This window comes from Scyliorhinus torazame, chromosome 6, assembly GCF_047496885.1.
Source record: "Scyliorhinus torazame isolate Kashiwa2021f chromosome 6, sScyTor2.1, whole genome shotgun sequence".
Classification (NCBI taxonomy): domain Eukaryota; kingdom Metazoa; phylum Chordata; class Chondrichthyes; order Carcharhiniformes; family Scyliorhinidae; genus Scyliorhinus; species Scyliorhinus torazame.
This window is the reverse complement of record NC_092712.1, coordinates 177,984,743-177,996,945: the sequence shown is the minus strand read 5'-3', so window position 1 is coordinate 177,996,945 and position 12,203 is coordinate 177,984,743. Positions and strand designations below refer to the sequence as shown.

General features: G+C 44.8%; 1 protein-coding gene across 1 annotated transcript in view; it reads right to left on the bottom strand.

Annotated features, from left to right (window-relative positions):
- scin (scinderin) overlaps nucleotides 1–11,838 on the bottom strand; it is a 231,649-nt gene extending 219,811 nt beyond the window's left edge. The window contains exons 1-2 of the mRNA XM_072509136.1: nucleotides 11,553–11,838; nucleotides 11,311–11,465 (exon numbers count right to left, since the gene is read on the bottom strand). Coding sequence (XP_072365237.1) covers nucleotides 11,311–11,465; nucleotides 11,553–11,745 — 348 coding nt within the window. The 5' untranslated portion in view covers nucleotides 11,746–11,838. The remainder of the gene's footprint in view (nucleotides 1–11,310; nucleotides 11,466–11,552) is intronic.
- Nucleotides 11,839–12,203: the final 365 nt, after the last annotated feature.

The following is a 12,203-nucleotide window of genomic DNA, read 5'->3' as shown; positions in this document are numbered from 1 at the left end:
ACTCGCTGACTGTCCATTTTCCTTGCCTGTACCTCACCCCCCCTGCATTCCTCTGTCCTCGTCCTTCCCTGTGACCCAGTCTTTTTGATCATAGCAAGGCAGCACAGTCCTGCACAATCGCATCAAGTGTCCAAGAAGTCTCTATCTCTTTAGCTATCTTTTTCTGATCCACCTTCAGCGCTGCCCCTTGTCCAGTCTGTTGGCCGTACAAATTTGTTTGTCTCTGCCGGAGTGTTAAAGTAGTGCTCCTTGTTCTGGAATGTTAACCAGCACCATTCTTGTACTGGGCCGATTTTGCCTGATTAAATTCGGCCTTGCGTTTTGCCAAGTCTGCCCCGATGTTTGGCCACACTCGGATTTTGTGCCCTTCCCAAGTGCCCTTCTCGCCTTGGTCTGTCTCGCCCACCTCAGGATCTTCTCATGATCCTGGTATTCGTGCAGCTTCGTGATGACCACCCTCAGTAGTTACCCCGCCTTTGATTTCGGCCTGAACGACCTGTACGATTTGTCGATCTCCGGGGGGGTTGGGGAATCTGTCTTTCCCGAATAGGGTGCCCAGCATTTGGGCGATGTAGCCCGTCATGTCTTAGCCCTCAATACCTTCTGGCAGGCCCACAATCCGAATGTTCTGGCATCGGGACCTGTTTTCTTGGTCCTCGACTTTCCCTGCTAATTTCTCTTGGGCGGCCACCAACGTTCTGACTTCTTCCTCCAGGGTGATGATCCTGTAGCTCTGGTCCATTGAGGCTTTCGCCAGTTCGTGGATTGTTTTTTCCTGTGTTTCCACCTTCTTCTCCAATCCATCGATCGTTTTTTGCATGATGACTGATGCATTATTACGACGAGACAAGAGTAGAGAGTAATCGAGGCTTTATTACACAGAAATGTGTGGCCTCCTACAGCTGCTGCCAAAATGGCTGCAGTTCGGAGAGCACACACATTTATACTCCGCCTACTGGGTGGAACCAGCAGGCAGGGATCTACCCCCGTACCTGTAGTACAGGGGCCTTACCGTAATACCCTCGTATGCAGTGCAGTATATACAATATAATACAACAGTGGTGACTACCACAATGACCATCGTCTCTATCACCACCACCTTGAGCACCAGCTGGATTTCAACTCTTATCGCCTCTTTCATGGCGTTCAACGCCTTCATGTGGACTGTCTTCCATCCGTCTCCATGTGGTTTGGGGGACTCTGATGCTTGGGTCGTCGGTCTCCCTCTCTCTTGGGTGACCAGGGCCCCCTCGCCTCGTGGGTCTGCCGGCCCGTCCGTCTGCTGCCCGTGGCCTTTTCCGCCACTTCTGCCGACCCTTCGACCCCTTGAGCTCCCGTTCACTGGCATTTTTGTCCTAGTCTTTTCTTCACTCAGTCGAGGTTGAGTTGCCTTTGAATTTTCGGGCAAAATTTGCCTAAAAGTGCCTATTTGGTTCTGGTCTGGAGGAGTGCCCAATGTGTGTCCACTCAGCACATGACCATCATTGGAAGTCCCCAAATTTAGCAGTTGTTACAATCCTGATAGTGGATACACATCCTTTGTCAAAGACCTGGTAGAGAGGTGGGAGGCATGTAACATGGGTCACTGGCTTGTGAAACAAGTAATATTGACGTGTTGAACTGCATAATACAGTTTGTTGTTTTCCATCTAACGAGCAGTGTCGCAGACAAGGAGCTCTGGCCCAGATTGGACACCTGACTCCATTTACAATACTTCTGCTGGAAATTCTCTCCCATCCCCTACAAGGCTGATTCATCTCAGTATGCCTATCTGATTAATGAAATGAACATCACTAAAAAAATGAATTATCCAGCTCTGATTTGCAGCCCACTAATCTCCAAGAAGGAATAAGCCATTGGACTTTGATTCTGGTTTCTCGAACTGGCATGAAATAATAGCCCATAACTTCCTGATTCCCCAGCGTCACATTTAGGGGGTACCCCAATGATGCTGTGGGGAATCCCTCTAAGAAGTTCCCATGTAAGGGTTTACCTGGCAGAGGAAGTGCTGACTTCCGCTGGACAATTGTGTTCGGCTAGGAATCATCCAACAGAAGTGATCTAAATTTCTAACTTCGGATGGTTCCGCCAGTTTTCCCCTGATAGGTACACTGAAACGGTGAGAGGAAAAGAACACTTCTAACTCCGAACATTTAAATAACCCAGACCAAGCCTCACACGGGACATCCCCCTACATACACCAACCCCCAGGGGACCACTTTCCAGGGGACCCTCCCCCCCCCCCCCACTCCACTCCCCAGGAGACCCCCCCACCCTGGGGATCCCCCATCCCGGGGATCCCCCCCACCCCCAGGTACGATCCAGTTCATCCCCCCCACTCTCGGACTAACCCCCCAACCTGGACTGACCCCTCCCTCCAGCGATTGGGGTGGGTGGGGGTGAGCTTGATCCAGGTAATAAGTTCAAACTTGAGTCATTTCAAACTTGATTCAACATTCCCTTAAACCCACCCATCCCTGGCTTCAACTGAGGTGAGTCGAGGTGACTAATTCTCTCCAAAGAAGTCGGTCAGTCCATACACACCTTTAATGAAGGATATTTGCCTCCGTTTTAACAACTTTCTACTTCTTCATCTCGAAACTACTTTGGCCCAGTTTCCCAGGCCCTATTATACCTGCCAGGTAAAATGGCGAGACCAGCCGGATGCATAAATCCACTGCATTTATATAGCATCGTCTTTTAAAAATTAATTTATGAGTCATGTTGTCAGCTGGACCAGCATGTATTGCCCATCCTTAATTGTCCTTGAGAGGGCTGTGGATCCGGAGTCACATGTAGGCCAGACCAGGTGAGAATAGCAAATTTCCTTACCTAAAGGACCAGATGGGTTTTTACAACAACCGACAATGATTTCATGGTCATCGTTAGATTTTTAATTCCAGATTTTTAAAATCTGCATGGTGGGATTTAAACCCGGGTCCCCACAGCATTGCTCTGGGTCTCAGGATTGCTAGGTCAGTAACAAGGCCATTCGGTCACTGCCTCCCCTTTACTGTATTGAACTGTAGTATAAGAATAAAACAGTTGTCATAATGAGTTCTGTTGCTGATTCAGTAAATGTCTGAACAAGCTATTTTGGAAATATCCTCACAATCTGTCCAACTCCCCATGCCCATCATCTCCAATCCTCCATCCTCCACTTAATCTGCCTGGTTCAGGCTTCCCCTACAATCAGAACACCAGCAACAGCGACCTCTCACTCTCTCTCCTCGACACCATCTCCATCCTGTCTTGCTCTCTCACTGACCAGCATCTTCACTCTCCCGATCAGCAATCTCTCTGCCGCCGACCGACACTTCCACCGCTACATAATTTTTCCCACTCCCTCCCCAACTAGCACCCCAGCCAACAATCTCTTCTTTTCGTTTGCTGCATTCTTCTCCTGCATCCTCTCCAGGCCAGGCTGTCAATCAGGCTGGCTGTTGGCCCAGGAAACCTGGGGGGAGAAAACTTCAAAGACATCCTGCAGTTACCAACTGCTGGACATTCAGGAAACACAAACTCCTCCCTTCCTCTCCAAACGCAAATACCTGTGAATATCACTGCCAGGTAGTTTCATGAAAGCTGATGTGTGAGGTAACAAACAAAACACTCTCTTAAAAATGGAATCAAGAAGCTGGCACCAAATTTGTAACAAACGTACTTGGTTCACTATTTCAACACAAATGTTAAATTGGGTTAAACAGCAATCAGAGAAATTTCACAGCATAGCATAGTGTATTCATTAGTAATAAAGAATAACACCTTTGTGATTCAATGGTTATGAATTTGACCATAGAATTTACAGTGCAGAAGGAGGTCACCTGGCCCAACGAGTCTGCACCGGCCCTTGGAATGAGCACCCCGTTCAACCCCACACTTCCACTCTATCCCTGTAACCCAATAACCCCTCCTAACCTTTTTGGTCACTAAGGGCAATTTAGCATGGCCAATCCACCTAACCTGCACATCTTTGGACTGTGGGAGGAAACCGGAGCACCCGGAGGAAACCCACGCAGACACGGGGAGACCATGCAGACTCCGCACAGACAGTGACCCAGCCGGGAATCGAACCTGGGACCCTGGAGCTGTGAAGCAACTGTGCTAACCACTGTGCTACCGTGCTGCCCTCAGCACGGTACTTCAGCACGTCGCACAACTACATGTTGACAATGCAATGACATTGATGCAACTAATTTTCAATGTAACTTATATTCACCCTTGGGTGAGGTTTGCCAAATACTTTCTAATGTACACAGTGCTCCTAAAAATAAACTGTTTCGCTCATTGGAAGGAAATCAAACAAAATGTGACATTGTTATGCAAGGATGATTACAAATGATTAGGACTGCTATGGGCCAGGGTTTAGAGAACCCCAAAGTGTATCATGGAGTTCACCTAACCCACAGCTTTTAATAGATTGTGGTATGGGGAGCACACGGCCCACTCTACAGGTGTGGTACAGCAGAAATGGAAAAGTATTTTTTAAAGCAAAACAATGTTTATTCTATGAACTCAAGTTTACCTTTTTAAATCATACAGTGAACATCTTAGCAACCATTAATTGAAATACAATCCCCAAAGACTACAACACTAAGTAATCCTTTAAGCTTTCCTTTCAACAGGCATTTGACTGCCTGAAAGCTGTGATAACCAATGCTCCTGTGTTGGAGAATTGCACTGTTTGCAATTAAGGATGCACCTAATGAGTCAACCAAATTTAGTCCTTTTGAACTAATTTTTGGTCATGAGGTAAGAGGACCACTTAAATTGATTAAGGAAAAGCTGGTGATTGAGAAATCGGAAATTACATTATTGGATTACTTGTCAAATTTCAAGGAATGATTAAATAGAGCAGGTGAATTGGCTGGACAACATTTAAAAGTTCCACAAAATGTAATGAAACGGGTAGCGGACAAGAAATCCAAAGTTCGTAGTTTTGCCAGTGGAGATAAAGTTTTAGTGTTGTTACCAGTGGTAGTTGAACCTTTAAAAGCTAGGTTTTGTGGACCTTATCAGATTGAAAGGAAATTAAGTGAGGTGAATTACGTGGTAAAAACACCAGATAGAAGGAAGACTCACCGAGTGTGTCATGTGAATATGCTTAAAAGGTACTTTGAAAGGGAGGGAGAGAAAAAGGAGGTTTTAATGATTCTAACTCAAAGTGACTAACCAAATCCAGATGACTTCAAGATGTTGTCTAGCCAATTCACCTGCTCTATTTAATCATTCCCTGAAATTTGACACGTAATCCAATAATGTAATTTCCGATTTCTCACTCACCAGCTTTTCCTTAATCAATTTAAGTGGTCCTCTTACCTCCAATTTTCCTGAACTAAAAATATCATCCTCCACCTGTTCTTTTCCAACCATCTGATCAAAAATCGTTTCTGATAATTGCACTTCACCTTTATCTTCACTCTCTGATTTCTCCTCTTGTCTTAACCTGTGACTTTGCGACCTTGTTACTACACAATTCATAAATATTCCAGGATATTCATCCTTCAACACTTTAGTTGTCTGATTTTCCACTGGCTTATCAACCACAGTAGGCATCACACCCACCTGTGATCCAGCGGTATCATTACCCAAGATGTTTTCCTAGACAAGATAGTTTCTCTATTATTCCTACTACCTCTTCACCACTCTTCACTGGACTTTCCCACCTTACCTTATATAATTGAACACTATTCCTCTCATCCTGAATTCCAGATATTACCACCTTTTCTGGCAACATTCTTCCCACACTAAGTAACTCCTCAACTCTTACCGTTAAAGGTTGACTAGCTCTCGTATCTCTTAAAATTATGACTTCTTTACCTGCTCCTCCTGATACACATGAGTAAATTTTAGCCATACAAGTAAATTCTTTAAAGACATCTGGCACCTTCTTATCAATCACCTCTTGATCAGGCTGTACAATCTTTTGCACTTCCTTCGCTTCACTTGGGCTTTCCTTTACCACTTTAACAACCGCTACTGTCTAATCCTGTTTTACCACATCAGCCTTCCCAGTGCTTTTCTTCAACCACCAACACTGTGACTTTACATGGCCTAGTTTATCACAGTGAAAACATTTGAAATTTATCATTTTTTTCCCACCCTCCTGGATTTCTTTTTTAATCTGAGGTATACTCTCCTTAACATCTCCCATCAGATCACCTTTACCTTTACCACTTGAGTATTTATCATGTCCCCAGTTTCTATCCCTCATATGCTGAAACTGATGTCGGAAACCAAGCTTTGATTTATGAACTAATTCATAATCATCTGCCATTTCTGCTGCTAACCTCGCAGTTTTAACTCTCTGTTCTTCCACATGAGTTTTCTCTACTTCAGGAATTGAACTTTTAAACTTCTTCAAAAGTATAATCATACATTTGGTCTATTTTCAAAGCCCTTGTCCGCCTATCAAAATTACTCTGTTTGATCCTTTCAAACCCCATGTATGTTTGACCAAATTCTTTCCTTAAATTTCGAAACCTTTGTCTGTAGGCTTCAGGCACTAGTTCAAATGCACCTAAGATGGATATTTTCCACCTCCTCATACGTCCCAGACACCTCCCCCGGTAGTGATGCAAACACTTCACTCGCCCTACCTATCAGCTTTGTTTGAATCAGTAAGACCCACATGTCCTGCGGCCATTTCATTTGTTTAGCTACCTTCTCAAATTAAATGAAAAAGGCTTCTACCTCCTTCTCATCAAACCTTGGCAATGCTTGGACATATTTAAATAAATCCCCACCAACCTTACCTGATAAGCTTACCTTACCTTGTACCTTACCTAAGACTTTGACGCTCTTTATCACTATCCGCCAACTGTACGTTTCCTTTTATGTCTACCAATTTTAACTGACTGTCATGGCCATTTTCTGTAGTTCAAACTCTCTCTCTTTATCTTTTTCCCTGGTCTGCATCTCCCTTTCTCTTTCTTTTTGTTCTGCTAAGGTTATTCTTTCTGCTTTCCTTTCTTCTCTCTCTTTTTCCCCTCTCTCTCTTTTTCTTTCTCTTTCTTTTTCCGCTCCCTCTCTTTCATATTCAAGCTGCTTTAATTCTTTCTCATGTTCCATTTGTTTAATTTGTAACTGTATTTTTGCTATTTCCAATTAATCAAACTGTATCTCAGGCAACTTTAAATGCTTAGCCACTGCCATAATGACCTCACCTTTTCATTTTGTCAGGTAATATTAACTGCAATGTTTTTGCCAAATCTAACAGTCTGCTTTTCGTCTCTGTCCGTAAGGTACTGCGCATGACCGTCTCCACCCCCAAAAACTTCAGAGCCTCTGAAAGAGCCATTGTCCACAACACACTCCCCATTTAAACTAAAATACCACACCTGAAAAGCAACCACAATATGCTCACCCCTCACTGTCTTTAAATTCACTAAGCCAATCCAGTAGATAGACTTTTATCCCCCTCGAGCCCCCAATTTGTTATGGGCCAGGGTTTAGAGAACCCCAAAGTGTATCATGGAGTTCACTTGACCGACAACTTTTACTAGATTGTGGAATGGGGAGCACACGGCTCACTCTACAGGTGTGGTAGAGCAGAAATGGAAAATTATTTTTTAAAGCCAAACAATGTTTATTCTATGAACTCAAGTTAACCTTTCTGAAACAAACAGTGAACATCTTAGCAACCATGAATTCAAATACAACCCCCAAAGAATACAACACTAAGTAAACCTTTAAGCTTTCCTTTTTAACATCCATACGACTTAAAAATAAAACCTTTATCAGAAGCACATCAGGTTAAAGTCGTTACTGAAAATTTTTTAAATTCTGAATTCACCAAATGATCAAAAGATAGTCTTTTGATGTCAGCGAGAACAGCAGTGCACCTGCTTGGTCTGGCTTCAGCTCCATCGCTGAAAACGAAACTGAAACACATCCTGCAGCCTTCTCAAAAACGAAAGTAAAAACTGACAGACAGCCCAGCTGCACCCTGACATCTCTGACATCACTGCAGTAATAAACACCCATTTCATAAGGTACTCTCACTACAGATATTTATATACACACCCATTAATAAACACCCATTTCTTAAAGTACTCTCACATGACAGACAATCCCATGTTCTGTCCTATACTGAGTTATTTCATCAACAGTCAGGTGATGTTGCCCCTGGAATGAGGAGAGGATATAGTCAAGTGAACGTCCAGCTTATTGGGAGGTACTCAAAGATTTTTTAACTTTTCAATACCTGCTTTAAGGAAACTGAAAGATTGATTAGAGCCCTGCAGTAATTACCTTCTAAAGGAGCTGAGATTTGTTTAAAAAAACTGTTAAGCCTACAATCCAGAAGACTCTAAAAATGAAATCTCTGGTCAGACTCCTGGACCAGCTCTGGTACGTGTCCAAGACAGTCTCTAGTCAGTCTCAAGGACAGTCTCCATTCAGGTTCCTGCACAGTGTCGGGAAATCACATTTGACCAACTTATTTGAGTTCCTTGAGGAAGTAACAATGTAACTTGGATTTCCAAAAGTTGTTCTATAAGGTGCCACATCAAAGGTTATGACACAAAATAAGAGCTCATGGTTAGGCAGTAACATGGTTGGAGGATTGGCTAGCTAACAAGAAGTAGAGAGCAGGGATAAATTGGTAATTTTGGGGGTTGATAAGCTATAACTTGTGGGTGTCACACGGATCAATGCTGGAGCCTCAACTATTTGCAATCTATATAAATGTCTTGGATGAAGGGACCAAATGTATGATTGCTAAATTTGTTGAAGATACAAAAATAGGTGGGAAAAAAAGTTGCAAGGAAGATATAAGGAGTCTGCATAAAAATAAAGATAGTTTAAGTGAGTGGGCACGAATTTGACAGAAGGAATTTAATGAGGGAAAATGTAAACTTTGGCACAAAGAAGCAGTATGCTCTTTAAATGGAGAATATTGCAGAACTCTGTGGTACAGAAGGACCATGAAAAAAGCAAGTGATTAGGAAGGCAAATGGAGTGTTATTATTTATTGCAAAGGGAATGGAATAAAAAATGTTTGGCGATGTTTTGCTACAGTTGTATGGGGCATCGGTAAGCTCATGGCTTACAGTTTTGTTCTTCTTTGTTTAAAAATCTGATAATAATATGTTAGAAACAAAGATTAGACAGATCGGGTCAATACCTATCAGGGTCGAGAAGAATGAGAGCTGACATTATTGAAACATATCAGTGACCATGACAGGGTGGATCCTGAGAAGATGGTTCCCTTTATGAAAGCATCTGGAACTAGGGGACACAGTTCATAATTAAGTAATCTCCTATTTAAGACAGAGATGAGGAGAAATGTTTTTTCTCAAAGGGTCATGGGTCTGTGAAATTCTCTTCCCCAGAGAGCAGAGGAGACTGGGTCATTGAATAATTTTAACATTGAGTTAAACAGATTTTTAATTGACAGGGGAAATCAACGGGTATAGAGGGTAAGACAGAAAAGTAGAGGCCACAATCTGATTAGCCATGATCTTATCAAATGTCAGAGCAAGCTTGAGGAACCAGATGACTGACTCCTGCACATAATTTGTATGTTTGTATGTTCTGACCATAGACAGTCCAGGAGACCGATTGTGAATGGTCCAGTGCAGTGACTAGATACTGTCCATGAGACTGAGCAAAGACAGTCCAGGAGCCAAACCAGAGACTGTCCAGGACACTGATTGGTGTCAGTCTAGGTGAACACCCACACATTGGGGAAGCACGGTAGCCTTGTGGATAGCACAGTTGCTTCACAGCTCCAGGGTCCCAGGTTCGATTCCAGCTTGGGTCACTGTCTGTGCGGAGTTTGCACATCCTCCCCGTGTGTGCATGGGTTTCCTCCGGGTGCTCCGGTTTCCTCCCACAGTCCAAAGATGTGCAGGTTAGGTGGATTGGCCATGCTAAATTGCCCTTAGTGTCCAAAATTGCCCTTAGTATTGGGTGGGGTTACTGGGTTATGGGGATAGGGTGGAGGTGTTGACCTTTGGGTGGGGTGCTCTTTCCAAGAGCCGGTGCAGACTCGATGGGCCGAATGGCCTCCTTCTGCACTGTAAATTCTATGATAAACAGGGGACTGGATTCTCCATTTCAGTGGCTAAGTGCTGGCTCGAACGGAAAATCCATGGGAGGTTTACGAGAGAAAAATCAGCGCCAACCCCTCACTGATTCTGGGAGCGGTGAGAGGCTAGTAGCGGCGCCGGGTGAAACCCCCGCACCGAAAACGAACAGAGAATGGCCAGGTCCCTGGCCGCGCATGCGCATGGCTGATGACCTGCAGTGGTCATGCTGTACTACATGGCGACAGTCGTGCGCGGATCCAACCCAACATACGCGGCCCCACAGGCCGCCCTCTGGCCATCCCTGGTCACTCCCCACCAGTCCCCCAGCCCTCGGGGAAGACCCCCCCCCCCCCACCCGCCCCGGGCCAGCGGCACGGGTTCGGGCTGAGAGTGGCGGCGCTGGCCACGACAGGCTCCCGACCGCTGAGACCACATGTGTCCCTGTCGGGAAGTCTGCCTATCGGGGAAGGAGCATCGAGGGAGTGCCGGCCGATGACGCACCCTCGGCTTTGCAATGGCACGCTGCGATGATGTCATTTCCGAGGGGGCGGAGTATGGCTGACCGGAATCAAACTGGCGCCGGCCTTGATTTGGAGTCGGAGTCGATTCTCCGCCCAATCGCCGATTACGATATCAACATCGGGCAATGGAGATTCCCGCCCAGGAAGTCAATGGCTTTTACCCCTCAGTCTCCCAAACAAGAAGAATTGGCCCATTCTGAGTTTTGAGGTTTACTTCAAATTAGGGTACATGAATCTCTAGCATAAAGCCAATTGATTAGAAACGTTTGTCACCTCGGCTGTTCTTACTGCTCATAAAGCATGAAAAAAGTTAAAACAAAAATCCAGGACACAGATAGATATATAAGTAAGATGACAATAGGTACTGCTTTGCTTTTTGATGACCTTATGAATAGCCTGTCAACTAACTGTCCTGGCTTACACGTGGAAAATGTTGCACAAAATATCGGAAAGGGAAATGAAAAGGTGTAATGGAGGAATTGGAAATGAGTAATTTATCCAGTTGTGCCAAACTAATTGACATAACTGGCATAATTGTGTATGAATGCAACACTGTCCTAACCTTATTTTCCATTCATTTGTATGTTTTGAACGAGTAGTTTTATAGCATTGAACAATTAAACTCACTCCATGGAGTATTGGCGCCAGCAGATAACGTTGTGAAGAACTACAGAAAACAAATAAAAGTACTAATGATAGTTATAGGAGGGGGAAAGTCCGCTACGAGGTTTGGAAACACTGCGATGTCTATCTACCTTGTATTTAAGACCACCTTTGAAGTAGCCAACGAAAGTGGTGGACTCGTAATCTTGCTGCTCCCGATACTGAACCGGTTTCCCCCCCAGGTAGTCATCCATTTGCACGGTAAATATCGCAGCGGCGCTACTTTCATCCTGGGAGCACTCTTTGCCTAAAGGGGAATGAAGCAGTTTGTAATTATTACCGCCGTGTCCTGCTGAGGGAAACAACATGCCCACGCAGTTGAGCTCAGCCTCACCTAACCAAAAGTGGAGATTGTAAGAGAAGTTGTTGCTCCTCACGATGGTTTGCATCACCAGGTAAGCGTCTCCCACATAGAAACTGCCATGGAAACCCTGTGGCACTGGTACCAGCTCTAAACGCTCCACTCTCCACACCTGGATCCCTTCCTTTTTGCCAGCGTTTTCGAACTCCTTGTGGTACAGCACCATCCTTCCCGGTCTCCAGATGTGCTGAGCTGAGCGAGAACTCTCTCTACCACAAAACTTTGCTGCAAGCGTCTCTGCAACTCTGCACACTTCAGCTTTAAAGGAAACGAGGGAAAGGGGGCGTGTGGCAGCAGACGTGTGATGTCAGGTCCCGAGCCTGTGAAAAAAAAACACAACACGGAACTGAGTGCTGAGCAATAAAAAAAAAATCAGCCCTGGATGAGCTAATAAGAAATGGATTCTGACTGGAAACGCTTGCCCCGATCGCCCCTGGTCCGTACTGACTCTCTTCAGGCGAAACAACCAGACTGAAGTGAAGTTTGACAAACTCCCCTCAGGAAGCCTCTCCCAGATTGTGCCTGGTTTATTCCGACCCGAGAAAGATAGGCGGACAGGGTGGGATGGAATAAATGGGAGGGTCAAGGTCCATGTGGGAAATAAACGTAGCCACGGATGAATGG